Source organism: Peromyscus leucopus, chromosome 6 (assembly GCF_004664715.2).
Source record: "Peromyscus leucopus breed LL Stock chromosome 6, UCI_PerLeu_2.1, whole genome shotgun sequence".
Taxonomy (NCBI): Eukaryota; Metazoa; Chordata; class Mammalia; order Rodentia; family Cricetidae; genus Peromyscus; species Peromyscus leucopus.
This window is the reverse complement of record NC_051068.1, coordinates 10,741,063-10,756,208: the sequence shown is the minus strand read 5'-3', so window position 1 is coordinate 10,756,208 and position 15,146 is coordinate 10,741,063. Positions and strand designations below refer to the sequence as shown.

Below are 15,146 nucleotides of genomic sequence, written 5' to 3'. Positions count from 1 at the left end.
TTAAAGGAAGGTTAGTGTGCTTAGTCCAACTCCAATGGTTTCAGTGTGGGAAAGGCATTAAGAGATAAGAAAACATACTGTGGACTCAATAGCCATCTGACAACAAAACAGTGAGAAAAGAATAGCCAATACCCATGTGGCTTCTCTTAAAAGCTGCACACAGCTTTGACTTCTGCTGTCAAATAAAAAGAGGATAAAATTGGGACAGAGAAGGGGAAAGAAGGTCTATGGAAGTTGAGCATTAAACACACATGTTAAACATATGTATAAGCCAGGTGGTGGTGGCGCATGCCTGTAATCCCAGCACTCGGGAGGCAGAGCCAGGCAGATCTCTGTGAGTTCGAGGCCAGCCTGGACTACCAAGTGAGTCCCAGGAAAGGCGCAAAGCTACACAGAGAAACCCTGTCTCGAAAAACCAAAACAAACAAACAAACAAACAAACAAACAAACATATGTATAGACATGCACACACATATGCTCACACATATTCATACACATATCTATTCTCTCTCTCTCTCTCTCTCTCTCTCTCTCTCTCTCTCTCTCTCTCTCTCTCTCTCTCTCTCTCTCTCTCTCTCTCTCTCTCTCTCTCTCTCTCTCCCTCTCTCTCTCTCTCTCCTGAGCTGGATATCACTGAGGAGACATAAACGCTTTCACTGCATCCTTTCTTTCCTCTCCCTAGGATTTGCTCTTACACCACTCATTCTTAATTAGAATGACTAAGGGTCCCTGTTTGAAGAGACAGAAGCAATTTAGACACCATCCAGTTCATAGTTTAGCAATTTTGTGACCAATGCTGATCCAGCCCATACCTTAGATTGATATTGGGTTATTTAATATACGGGCCAAAGTCTCAGATTTCTCCTTCTATCTGGTCTGACTTATGTGATGTTCCTCCAGAAGAAACATATCTTATATAGAGATAAAACATTTTGATATTCATTTTAAAACCTAACTAGTATTTTTAAAAGTTGAGAAGAAATAGGATTAATATACTAGAATATGGCTAGATATAGTTTGTATTATTTAATTAGAAAAAATCCAATAAAAATTGTAAAGCAATAAATAAAAATTTAGGGAAACTACAGGAAAGAAAACTCCCACTGTATATTTTAGCAATATAATGCCACATGACCCATTAATATCTTAGACTAATCTAAGATCTTCAAATGACAGATTTTTTTCCAATGGAGCAGTAATTTTTATTTGCACATATATAATAGTTGTTGATAGTATCTAGAGCCAGATGTCTGGAAAAGGAAGTTATTTCTCTCCCTTCCAGTCCCCAAGAGGCTATTAACTTTATGCTGACGCAGACCATTCAGATGCAGTTCCCTAGCCCCTCCCCCGAGATGTAGCTATACCCCCAGTCAAATAGTTAATATTTTTAAAAAGACATTTCTTCAGGCAAGATATCACCAACATGGATCTAAGCGCTTAGCTTAATGTTTATTATTGGAGAGCCAATCATTGAGGACCTGAAAAAGTTTCTCATCAAGACTATTAAAGTGACAACCTGACTATGTGAAATGCTCTGTCCGTCCAAGCACACCATAAATTATGAGGACGAATGATTCCCAATTAGATTACACATGACTTTATCATAACATAACTAACTATTCACAAACAACAGGATGGGAAAGTTTGCAGAGTCAGATTTCTATATTTGTTCGCCTGATAATCTTGAGAAACCTCAAAACCATGGTTATTTGAGGGAGAAGTAAATACTCATATTTTATGTTTATCTCACTTCATGGAGCAAGTTCAGCAGTCATGATTACAAAATCACTGAGTTTATTTACCATCAAGAATTATAAGCTGGTGTCTCCAGTATCTATCACAAGTACCTATTTCATAACTGCAGTGTAAGTCACAGCCTTGAAGACTGACTGGATGGAAAGCAGCATTTCCAGACACTACGCTGGTAAAAAGGGGGTCTCGCTTGGACTTTGAATTGGCTTTTCCAGTGAGTGCAATGATCAGTCAGTCATAAGTATAGGGATCAACATCATAAGCTTCAAGCAGTTAACAATGTGGCAATGCCAAAGTCACATTGTACCTTAGAAAAGATAAGGAAACTGAGGCATGAAGCTCAGAACAGACCCCTACTGGAGAAGACAGAGGAGGAATCCTGAAAATGCAGGACAGAATATTCTAAGAATATTCTTAAGAATATTCACCAGTTGTATAACTTAGCATAATTAAAGTAGTGGCTTGCACATTCTCTCACTGACTTTCTTTTCCTCTATCACACTTTTTAAATACATGTACTTAATTATTAAATGTGCAATAACAGTGAGAAAATTTCCCAATTCATCATGTATTCTACAACAGAGAAAATGGAGGAACTCCTGGTAAAGAATAATTAACATCAGATAAAGGAAATAAATAAGTGCTGCCATATTCTATTTAATTAAGTTTACTTGGAAACAAGTGTGACTTTAGGACACCTTAACTTTCCCAAGATTGTCAGTGTCCCCATGAAACAGGTCACTTTGATTGGTAATGTAAACACATGAAAACTTAAAGGAAAAGTTGAGATATGTGTTACTCCTATCCATCAAGTTCTATTTAGAGATATAATATAAAATGAGGATTCTTCCCTCCATGTATATCTTTCTGTATAAAAAAATAAACATATCCCTAGCATCATGAGCTAAAATTAGATTTACTTATACATTGTAACAAAAGTTACAGAAATGAGACCTAATTCTGAAAAGTCCTTTCAGTCCTTAGGTACAAAAGCTTAAAGCTTTCTGTCTGTCTCCAAAATGTAGGGGACATTTCTGTCTTGACACAGAGGAATGTGAATCCCAGTGTCAGCCCCAAATATCAGTTCAAGTTTTACCTTACATAGGGCATTATCAAAAAAAATCTGTAATATGTTATCCCCAAATAATAATAGTTTCTACTTAATGATTCATTTCAAAGATTCCCATATAAAGTCTATATAAGAACACTCTTATCAAAGAATGATTATGTGGAATTAGTGTGTTTTAGCAAATAAAATCATTCCATGAGTAATTTTTAGCTTATTAAATGCCCTATTATATTGAGAGTATTCTGCTGTTGGATGAGCAGGGAACTTGTGTGCTCCAGGCTTATCAATCCAAAGCTCCAGATTCTCATCTGCTCAGCATTCAGATTAATCTCTTTTCTTTTCAATGCTACATTACTTTAGTCAAAAAATGTAAGGAACTTACCCACGTTCTCTGGTCAGGTAGTGGGAACTGGTAGCAAAATTGAAACAGAAACAGAAAATTACTTCTGTGTTGGATCTTTACTACAATCTATCCTTTGAGAAATGAGCATTTATACTAATCTGGTAATGTTTACTTATCATGTAATTCTATCTGAGTAAAAGTTTTAGAAATGAAAATTAAATCTATGTATAACACTGTTGAGTTTCCTCTATTTCCTAAAATTAATAATAGAAATAAAGCTTGATTAGAAACCAGAATGACCATCACTCTAAGAAAGCCACCTACTGTGTGCCATGGAATCCATAATAAGGCAGAATATTCTCCTTTTCTTCTTATTCATTGCAAGACTATGGCCCCAAGTTCTTCTTTTATTTCTGAGCATCAGGCAATTCCCTGTCATAACCCAGTCTACGGTGTCTCTATCATGTCATTAATACAGAAAATATATCATGTACTAAAATTGGAATAATTGCATAACAAAAGATAATGTTGTTGGGAATTCTGTGCTTGACAGATTGGTACTTGGACCACAAAAATATGGAAGAAGAAGCAAAGATGTTACTTGTGCCATTTATGGTCACAGTCTTTGGAGAAAGCCTCAGTGGCTTAGATGCGCTTCCATGAGCCTGAAGTTTTTACTCTTGAAAAGATCACTTAGTTAGGAGATCCATTACGTGTTTCCATAAGTGTGGTGACAAGTAAGAAATGTGACAATAGGAAATACTTGTTGCAAGCAAAATAGAATACGAATTCAAAGGGCATGTGGGATTTCTATAGCAGTGAGTAAACAATAACTTTGAGTATGTTTAACTTATTCTCAGCTCCTCAGAATGCAGTAAAAGCACACTCACATAATGTAAGTAAGTGAATAAGAGAGAAAACTTAAGTAATGGGGTCTTTGATATAGATAAAAAAGGTCAAATCTGTGAAAATAAAATGTTACAAAACCGAGGATAATATTAAAAGTGCAGGAAAATCCAACATGGATAATAGTCACTTTTACAGGGGTATAATTGCCAGATGATTTTTATGTTAGTTCAAATGAGCTGTAATGTAAAGATGAAAGCTCTAACAAGGAATTAAAGAAGTGGGCAGTCTATGACATCACTCCGTGATGCATTCTCTCCATCTTATCTCTGTGTGGTCATTCTTTCTTCTTCAAAATTATAATTTAAAAGAAAGCACCATGGGTAGTTTTTAACTATGCATCCAGGGTAACTTCTATAGTGCTCAGTGCTTCCATTAGTCAAGTAACTTATTCACCAGATGAAAATAAATGAAGGCTGCAGAGTCTTCTAATAGCCTCATCCCACAAATTCCTTCTTTAAGCAATGAATGAGGAGACACAGATTCCAAGGATTTATCTCTTAATTTGGACATATGTGAGCATATATCTTCCAAATGCTTTGACATAATTTAAAACATTGTAATTCTCTAAGAAGTAAAATAGCCTAACAATCTTTTGGTAAAATTAAATAATTATCTATTGGTTTGTTCACTTATTATTGTCAAGAGTTTGTGTTATGGGGAGTGATTGTGTTTTTCAAAAAATGCAAAACTAGGCTTCTCCATGGCATGTTACTATCCAAACTTGGTATATGTATGTCATCATAGTTTTCTAAAGCAATTAAGAATGTAGTATCCTCTTTGTTGTATGATAGCTCAAGAAACAGACAGCAGGTGTCAGCAACTCCTATGCATGTTTCAAAATATTTTAGCTGTGAAGTAAAGAACCAAAGGTCTTACCCAAGCATTTGTTTAGCTGTAAAATCATGGAAAACCCTGATAGCAGAGGCCAGTCCTTTATGTTGGCTCATGACATCTACACAGTAAGGTCATGCCAAAGGCACAATAATCATCTTTCCAAATAGCCCTAGGTACATGGAGCATCCATGCTTAGAAAACCATGGCTTAGAAAGTAAGATCAGGGCATAAGAAGAGGGTATTTTACTACAATGACTTTATGCTCGCCATGTGTGTTCATTCGTAAGGGTCTTCATTCAGTCCTTTCAGAAACCATGCACTGAGTCAAGTATATCCGCTCTGTAAATCTTGCAATTAGTTACCCTGTTAGGCCAAGGGGTCTCCTATTATACATAAAGAGGTGAACAATCTTCCTCAAACCAAAGCACTTTTGCTAATTACAAGTAGTAATAACACCTTGTGCCTCAATTCTTCTAATCCCAAAACCTTGTTTTTTATTAGTTGAGGCTAGAATAGAATTGATAGAGTACCAAAACAAAATCAAACACCCCAGGACATGAGTAGTTTTCTTTAAGAAAACTGACCTCTCCAAAGACCATAAACTTGGAGGAAGAGCTGAGCTCCTCTTGCATGTACCCCAGGAAATTCCCTACTAAGTATTGCTTACTAAAACTGCTCGATTCCCCACCATAGTTTAACAATAACTTGTGAATTAAGTACCCTGAATATCTACCTCCTTTCCTCCTCCAAAGTCCCCTGTAGCATCCCTGCCCATCATATACAGTATTTGCATTACACAGCGACCTATTTCAGAAGGTGGAAAGAAATACACTTCCTCTGCAATCCCACAAGTATGCCTGAGTGAGTCTGCAGAAGGGGGCATCACTGTGCTCTGAGCACTGGGCACATCCCTTATCTGTTTTATTCTTTGTTGCCTTTGAGAATATTAAAATATAACACATTCCTTCATATTAACTTATTAAGTATATGAGAATTCCATATTTGTAACACAGTCCTGTACATATGCAATTATTGGTAAATGAACATACCCAATTTATCAAGTGGCACATTAACCTAGGCTAGCCATAGTTTTTAGATGACATGGGCATCTTGAAATCAACTTCCAGAGAGTTTTTATAGAGAAGAAAACTAACAGCCAGATAGACCAAATTGCTCAAGGACACTAAACCCCAGTCCCACTTTCCCTCATTCTATCATGATCTACAGCACTCAGTTTTGAAGTACTTAATTACTAGAGTTTTTGTATTATCAAAATATGCAAGCAATTTGGTCACTATTATTGAATGTATACAATAATAATATAGACTCATATAGGCTTTATTTATAACTAGGAAAGAAAATATCAAGAGAGTCGTATTTTTAACATAATATCTGAAACATGGGGCATATTGTATTTAGGCTTATTAGCCCATGAACCCTTGCAAGTGTTATTTAGGTCAGTATAAATATCAAATATTTACTGATAAACATTTACTGCCTCAGCACTTGGGTCTTTTCCATGCAGGGGTTATGTAAACAGTATCAGTCCTTAGCCTTCCTATATAAAAATCCATGATGGAATGTTTCTGAAACTTTTGATAACAAAACATGTATTTTCTCAATTTTAATTAGAATGAGAATTTGGAGCAAAAAATAGATTTTTATAGCTAAAACAGATGTTTGTATCTTTGTTGTCATACTCTTGTTTGGGTATTAAAGAAGACAATTGAAACAGTAAGGATACAAGACAGCAGACAAGATTCCTATCCCAAGACAAATTAATGTATTTACATATAAATTGAAGAGCTTTTCATTAGTTTAATTAGAGGACTATTATTTATGGTTTGGACACACTACAACAGAAAATATTTATTTACTAAATTGTCAGGAATTTTCATAAAAATCTTTGATATCTTTAAAGGTCAAAGCTTTTATCATTTAAACACAAAACAAAACAGAATGAAATGTGAGTTAAACATCAGATTCCAGACATCATGGTTGCACCTGTAATATAATTCTCTAGCTGTGGGTTGATATGTAAACCAGTTTTCAAAAACATAATTAAATGGGTGGCAATGCAGAGATGGAGCAGGGAGATAGAACTGTTCAGCATGCCCCTTTGCAAAGAGAAACTGTATGTATTTTGATAAATGGGCCTGGCTCCATTCAGTAAATAGCTCTGTGTATTGTGGTGAATTCTTGTGCAATTACAGACCTTCATTGGAATGCCCAGTGGTGTCTAGATAAATTCCTTCACCCTCTATGGTAACAACTTGTCAGGTAGACTCATTTCCTGTTTTTATCTAAGCACTAAAAGGACAAGAGTGACCTTCATGAAGCTGGGACAAGTTGCTGTGCGATCCGTATCTTTGTATCAGGAAACTTTAAACACAAAAGATAACTTCAATATTTATTTCCTTAACTGAGTTCTACTCACTCCAACATGCACTTTAGCTCAATAAATAGTTAAGGCACATAATAATTTAACACCCAAACTATGTTATTTTTACACATATACTGATGCCTTTTTCTTTTAAAAGCTTAGGTTTTAGTCCTGCTAGAATTTCCTGTGTTCTTCCACAGCAGCGTCATAGGAAATCCTAGTGTTCTTAAAGTTTCTTTCATTCCATTGCACCTGCTTTTTGGGATCAACAAGTTAGTTTACAAGCTTGAAATCTCAAATCCAAAATACTTACTTGTGGATGAAATAAGAAGCCCGGAGAAGGTCTCAAGTATTTTTCTTTCAAAGCTTCAAGTGGGTCGGTGAGCTTTCTTTTCTCTACTCTGAAAGGTTAAAATTAGATTTGGGAGGTGAGTCAGTCACAGCACAGTCACTGCCTTTCAACACAGCAAAGCCATGGACGTTTTCTTTGGGACACACAAGAAGACATCTGCTGGGGAAGGACACACCAGCCACTTCTGGATGCTCAGTGGGAGAAAGTCCCCTTTACAACAGAAAACCCTATTCAATGACTTGGGTGGTAGAGGAGTTTGAAACCTGCAGAGTTGCTGAGTTACAGGCATCTGTACAACTTTAGGATTCTTCTGTTTCAGATGTGGCAAGAATGTTTGAAGAATTTGAAATGATTGGGAAGAAGTAGGAAAATTTAATTTAAGTCATTTTCTACCAAAAATTATATCCCCAAATATCCCCTCTAGTTCTCCTGAAACTGTCTGTTGGAAATAAGGGGACTTCTAAGTTAGCAAGCCACTGTAGCAGATATTCAAGATATGCTCAGTTATATACATTTATATGTAACATATGTGTGAGATAGATATATAAATATACAAATATTTTCTCTCTCTCTCTCTCTCTCTCTCTCTCTCTCTCTCTCTCTCTTTCTCTAAGGTAGGTAGGAAGTAGGTTTGGAGAAAAGGAGAAACCTTAAATATGCTCCACATCCTATTTGCAGTTAGGTATACAGAGAAGTGAAATAAGATGGATTAATTTTTACCGGCTATTATCCTTTAAAAACTTAATTTATATTATGTTTTACATGTATTACTTTACTTATTGAAGTAGGCATTAAAAGGTCCACTTCCAGGTGAAACACTGCAAAACTGAAGGGGTCTGCAAAACTGAGCTCCAACCCAGACTGGCACTAATTGGAGTTGAGAGCTTTTCTTAAGAACTTTCCCTTTCATAAAATGAAAAGTCTGGGGTCTTGAAATTGAAGGCAGCAAACATGGGCTGAGAACAGTGACAGGTAATGACGATGATGCAATAGATACTTTCTCAGTGTTGAAACTTGAAATTGGTAGCACAAGGACATTTTAGTTTCCCCAGATATGGTCTCGTTACACAGCCTCATGTTGGCCTCAAACCTGTGATCCTCCTGCCTCAGCCTCCTGAATACATGTATCCTTTGTATGGTGTTATTCTCTTTCTCTTGTTGAGATGGGGACAGCCTTTCATATATTAGCAAACTCTCCAAATACTTTGTAGATAATATGGGTCAAAGGCACTGACTGATGAGGACTTTCAGTTCTAGCACTTACTAAATCGGAGGACATACATCAGTATTACTGAATGAAAGAACAACACTAAATCTCTTCATTCAGAAATATTGGGTACAATATGATAATAATCCTATCTTAAATAAGTTCAATAAAAAGTCCACATGTTCCATGAAATCTTGAGAATATTCAACTTTTAATTAGGAAGTAAATTGAAAATTCTCATAATATGTAAAAGGTGTAATAAATATAATGGCTAAAAAAATTAATATTCAAAAACCAAATCATTTTAATGATGATTGTTATAGTATACTACTGAAACACATTTTATTAAACATATATGCTTTCCCTATAGAATTCTTACACATTTTGGAGGAAACTGGATAATAAGATTAAATAGAAACATATTTTAAGCAACTGAATCATTCTATATACAAAGCCATTTTGTGATTAATATTTCACTTCCTTGGGGTTCTAAGAAATTTATTCAGAAAGAGAATTGAGCAGCACATACTTAAGATATGTCAGTGAGTTAGCAAAGAGGTGACTCAGGCTGCTCTAGGTCTTGTGTTGTTCTAAATAAGCAATCTGTTTACATTGCTGTGATAATCCTTCGGGAGCCTCATTCTTCTGCTGCTTGACAGCTTGCTTTAAAGATGGCTTTCTCATATTTTCCACTCCCCAAATAATGTTAAAAATAAGTTTATTGTCAGGATTAAAAAAAATTCTGTGGGCCTATTCTAAAAACCTCAATTTCAGAGACATCCAAAAATAGGTCCAAACATAACCTGTCAACCTCTGAATAAAAGTTGATTTCTCAAGATTAAACTTCATCCACTGTTAATGATAATGATTACAATAAATGATCTGGAAAAAGAAATATTGATATAGTATACAATCTCTGTTTCATACATCTGTTTCATCCACCATTCTCTCCCATCATCCTTACCTATAAATGGGGTCCATGAAGAAGGGAGTGGGTCTTGCATGCTGCAAGGAGCCATCTGAAGTCGGTCTTGTTTCCATATTGCTTCCTTTCTTTTCTCCAAATACATGGTTTTTTCGAGGCTCAGTCAACTTTGTCCCACCTGCTCTACTCCTACTTCCCATGCTTAGATCCAGGGGCTGGTCTTGGCTAGTGGCGGATGTTGCCGGAGGCTTCGAGGGGACCGAAGTCAAGGGCTTCTCATCCTTTCGCTTAGTGGTGAGGTCAAAGGGGGACTCAGGGCCTCCCTTCTGCAGTTTCCTTACTTCACTTGGTGATTGGGGTTCCATTTTCAAAGGTAACGACCTCAAGTCTCTATCAGGAAATGGGTACATTGATTGAGAGAATGCTGGAAAAAATGGGAGGGGAAACATGGAAGGGTAAGGTAACGCTCCGACTTTTTTGTCTTGCAGCCCCACCAGTCCTGTGGAACCAAAGTATTTTTCAGCAATAGACGCAATAGCCTTTATAGAATCATTCACAGCTCCTGACACCGCGGTTTGCTCCTCTACAGATGCTGAGAAAACGGAATGATTGCTGTATTCTTTCTTATTATTTATTGAAGCCAGATTCTGCAGAGGGCTTACTTTGTCTTTGAACATTTTACCATTTTCTTTACATTTCTCTTTATCACTTTCAAGGTCACTTTCCAGATCAGAGCCCGAGGTTGTTTCCAGGTCACTGCCACTTGGTGTACTGACATCATCAAGGTCACTACTCTCTGACTGGTCACTGATTTTCTCAAGGGGCCTCTCTTCAGAGGACCTCTCGGGTAGCAGTTCCACTGGCTTATTGTCCCCTACAGGTGGGTGTTTAGATAGTGCCTTCAAAATATCCTGTGTAGCTGGCAGTATCTGAGGATGTGTCAAGAGGGGACTTTGACATTTGTTTGACTGTTCAGTACTTGATAGTCCTTTACCAGGAGGACTAGCAGGTATCAGAGGAGGCCTGTGGTACAAGCCTGAAGGAAACAGACCAGGAAAGCTAAAGGAAAATCCAGGAGCTGTTGGAAAGGTAAGACCAGCAGGATGCCTATTGGTGCCAAAATAGTCAGCCAGGCCCGGGTTGGCATGACTCATATTAACCATGGACGTTTTATCCATAGCTGGGGTTCCAGGAAGTGAAATGCCTTGGCCAAAAAATCCACCTGCCGCAAAATGGTTCTTGCCCTCACAAAACCTCCTGTGTTTATTTAAGGAAGACGTAGTGCTGAACATTTGTCCACAGTCTTTGCACTTGATTTGGGTTCTGCAATCAGCATGCATGCGCTTATGACGACAAAGGTTTGAAAACTGAGTATAGGATTTATGGCAGACCTCACCTGTGTGCAAACAACAAAAAAGAGTCTCAGGCTTTATGGCAATTGCTTCTGAATTCAGCAAGTATCACAAGTGGTTTACCCAGAGTAGTTTCAATTAGGAAGCCAGGAATAGAAGTTGGGAGTCCCCAATCTGGATGCTCTGAACATAAAAATTTCCATTTTACTAGATTCCAAAGCAAGGCATCCAACTGACAAATGTCTGCAAAGCAGCACAAATACTTCACACAGAGAACGTAAATGTTTTCCACCACCCCCCTGCACAATATTTTGCATAATATTGGTGTGTTTAAATATTTATGGAGAAGTCATGGTCCAAAATACATAACATCCTCCACCTGATTACTAACACTAGTAGGATCTGTGAAATTAAAGATATATTAAGCAGGAAAACTTCAGAGCACTTAAAACACCCTAGATCGGAGGCATGAAGACAGAATAAACAGCCTTCCCTCATCCACAGACTTCACCTTTACCAACTCCCCGTGTGGGGAAAGGCTGCGGCTGCTCCCCCACCATTTCATTAGTATTATATCATGCACTCTCATCATTCACACATCAAAGCCACACAACAATGCACATTGTGTATTGGGAGACCTTTTTAACAATCATTTTCATGATTTGAGAAAGACTGACATAATTTACAATGGCTCTATTTTAAGCCTGCAAAGGAAACTCAATTGAATGTAGCCCATCCTGCATTGCTGGTTCCCATGAACCATGAGCACGTCCTCTGACTTCCCCTCACACCAGTGGCTGTGCTAGCCTTCCTGCACATGAAACCCCCATCCTTGGGAAACCTGCTCACTTGTTGTTGTATCTTCCTCAGTTATCTCAGGGCTTGACTTCTGCGTGTCCTGGCCAAGTATGGGAAGCAGAGGAAAGGCTGTGAAAAGTCTGCTTCTGAAAGAACCCCGCAGCTGGTGTGCTCCTATACTATCCTCCTTAACCAAGAATTTGTCCATAAAGCAGCATGTCCCTTCTCACAGATGTGCCAACATTTTTAAGTATATTTTAAGGCCAACCTTTGTGACCTTTCAGCCTTTTATGTAAGACTTTACTTAGTTTGAGTCTTGCGGGATTATAATATCAAATTGCTAAGCATCATACTTTTGTTTTTTAACTTTGCTGTTGATGAGTTACTTTATGTGTGAGCTTAATTTAATGCCTCTGTGCATGTTTTATACATGTGGAAATATGATATACTTTACTGGTAATTGTTGAAACAAATTGATTTCAGGAAAATAAACACCAAATTCACCAGTTACTGCTTTCAAGTGATGGCTGACTGTGGGTGCGGAATGGTGGAGTCCAACACTTGAGTCAAAGCAATGATGATTTTTCAGACAGTTCATGCAAAGGAGGTTTTACAGAACACAGTCAAGCAAAACTCACTGGAGCTCTGTCCTCCCCACTGCACAAACAGGAAGTGCTAAGTGATTGCATTTCTGTTTTGTTTTGTTTTTGCTGATAGAGGCTAAACAGTACTGCTACACATCAGTGTGCTCGTTAATATGAACAGAGCCTCTGCCACACTGTCACAGGGATGTAAGCAGGAAAAGAAGATGGAGGCGCTTTCATTTCAAATTTCTACCAGAATATATTCCCCAATCTGTTCCAACAGCATTTAGACAGGCTCAATCAACACATGTACTATTTACACTACTTGATACACTAAATAAAATCACCTGGGGGGTAAGACTTCCACATAATTGTATTATTGTGATTCAGTTATGGACAATTCCAATAAATTATCAATATATTACTTTATAGAACTCAGTCAAGCAAAACTCATATATATATACATATATATATAATTAGAATTATGAAAATACACTTTTTAAAAAAATCTATCCTTTGGGCATTAAAGTACGATGAAAAAAATGTCTTAATGGGTAGTCAACCAACCTTAAAGGCAGAAGTTGCAATGTTTTGTAAAAAAAAAAAAAAAAAAAAAAAATGCTGCTTTCTCATTTTCTTTCCTATAGCAGGATGGCTTTAAGAAAATCTACAGTGTCTGTGTTAGAAATAACAGAAGATTTACTTGACTTGTCTGTCTGGAGCTTTTTGTTACAGGATGAGTAGAGTCTGTGTCTGGTCTCAAAACATAGAATCTGGGGTGTTTCCTTAGTCAGGAGTTTGTTTACCACCCTTGAAGGTTTGGACTGAGACATCAATAACCAGGCTCCAGGTCAATGGTTCAACTGATGTTGAAGTCTACTCTCAACTGCAATTTTCTCAGGAACAAGGAATTAGCCTGCAGTTAACATTGCATCTTTCTCCTTCTTAAACAAATTAAGAGGTATTTTGAATATATTCTGTCTATTAGAGCATGTGGTTTCTATTTGGGAAGGCTGGGGATTGCTGTAAAGGCGATGAGTAATTACCAAGCGCTAGGGACCCCGTGCCCACTGTAATAAGAGACAGTTGTCATAAACACACTACTGGGGGCAAATCATGGTGTGTGGCCTTGGAGGAGGAAACAGATAGCAGCCATAGGTGACCCCCCACCCTTTCAGCCTCACAGCAACTCCTACGTTCAAACCCCTTTGTTCTGAAATTACATGGCTATTATTTGTAATTACTCCACGGTTCACTGTCAGATTTGATATTTGAAGAAAGTCATCTGTTATTTAAATTTACCAATAATTGCTGAGAATACATTCAAGGGAAATACTGGATGCAGCCTGAATAATAAAGGACAATCTGTGATATTTGAAAGTGGAAAGGTTGACTTTAACATGGTTTATAGTGCAGACAAGAGTGTTGAACAATGGAGTCTATGCTTCCTGACTTTTGTTTTTAAAAACAGATAAAGCATGCAAGAGGTGATCAGAGTTCCTTGTGATTTATTCTGCTCTTCTCACCAAAACATAAAACTTACCAACGTTTATCTCTGATGAGTCTGAAATAAATTAACTAATATAGCATGCCTATAGCACTTCCAAGCAGGTGTGCCAGGAATTGTGACCTAGAGTTATGAACGCTCTCTTTCTTTCTTCCTTTATTTTTTTTTTCTTTTTTAAGACAAGAAATCTCAAACTCCTATTGTATATGTAATTTCCCATGGTTCCAACAGAGCTTCCCCAGGGAGCTCAGGGCACCCTTTGTTTATCTGCTGGTTGTCTTCGCTCCACCCAGGGAACAGAACATCTAAGCAAAACAGGACTCTCTTGTACACTGGAAAAGGAAAGACAAGAACTTTTTTGGCACTTGGAAGCACAAAAGAAGGCTGTGTCAAGGCAAAGAACAGGACAGTTAGTCTCTGGCAACTCCACATTGGCACTGAAAATTAGGTGTTTTGCCAGCAGGTTCTGTAGTGGTGCCTCGGATACCTACTGCAAACCATCAGTGCTTGTCAAAATAAATAAACAAACAAACAAACCAGAAAGAGATCAAACTGGTTTTCATGGAGTTCCCAAAGCAAAAAAATCAGAGATGCTGCCAGATGCTGGTAATGATTCAAACCATCCCACCCAGATCTGGATCCAAAATCAGTTTAGAAGTTGGTAGCGCAGCTCACTTCTTCCCTGTATTTACACACCCAGCAGAGTAAGGGAGCAAAGAGCCCCAGAGCTGTTGAGTTGTTGCCTGGATGAACTGGGAACAAATAGTTTACCTTCTGAATTAGTGCAACACAACCCAGAAACAGACCCGCAAGGATGAACAAAAGAAAATGAGCTGAGGTTTTTTTTTTTTTTTTCTTGCAGTGTGTTACTAAAGTGCTCAGTCCAAGGGTGTGCCAAGTAGGTGGGCAGGAGGAACATCCCCTGAAAGCATGCAGCTTGTAAATCTGTTTGAGTGCAGTGGATGGGAGAATGAGCCTGGGTAGCATCAAAGAGAAAATATTCTGCTTTTTCAACTGGCCCAGAACTACCGATCTACAATGGAATCAGCAGGCAGAGGAGGAGTAAGAGCATTTTACCCCCTCCACACATACACTCCACCATTTACCCCTTCACACATACTCTCTAGCATT

At 37.7% G+C, this 15,146-nt stretch overlaps 1 protein-coding gene across 12 annotated transcripts in view; it reads right to left on the bottom strand.

Moving 5' to 3' along the window:
- Positions 1-15,146, bottom strand: part of Mecom (MDS1 and EVI1 complex locus) — a 558,637-nt gene that overhangs the window by 19,208 nt on the left and 524,283 nt on the right. For 5 of the 12 annotated variants that reach the window (XM_028872628.2, XM_028872624.2, XM_028872625.2 and 2 more), the window contains 3 exons: positions 9,814-11,170; positions 7,604-7,691; positions 3,204-3,230 (listed from right to left, as the gene is read on the bottom strand). In XM_028872628.2, coding sequence (XP_028728461.1) covers positions 3,204-3,230; positions 7,604-7,691; positions 9,814-11,170 — 1,472 coding nt within the window. The remainder of the gene's footprint in view (positions 1-3,203; positions 3,231-7,603; positions 7,692-9,813; positions 11,171-15,146) is intronic. The other 7 variants (XM_028872626.2, XM_028872627.2, XM_028872631.2 and 4 more) reach the window with 3 other exon arrangements.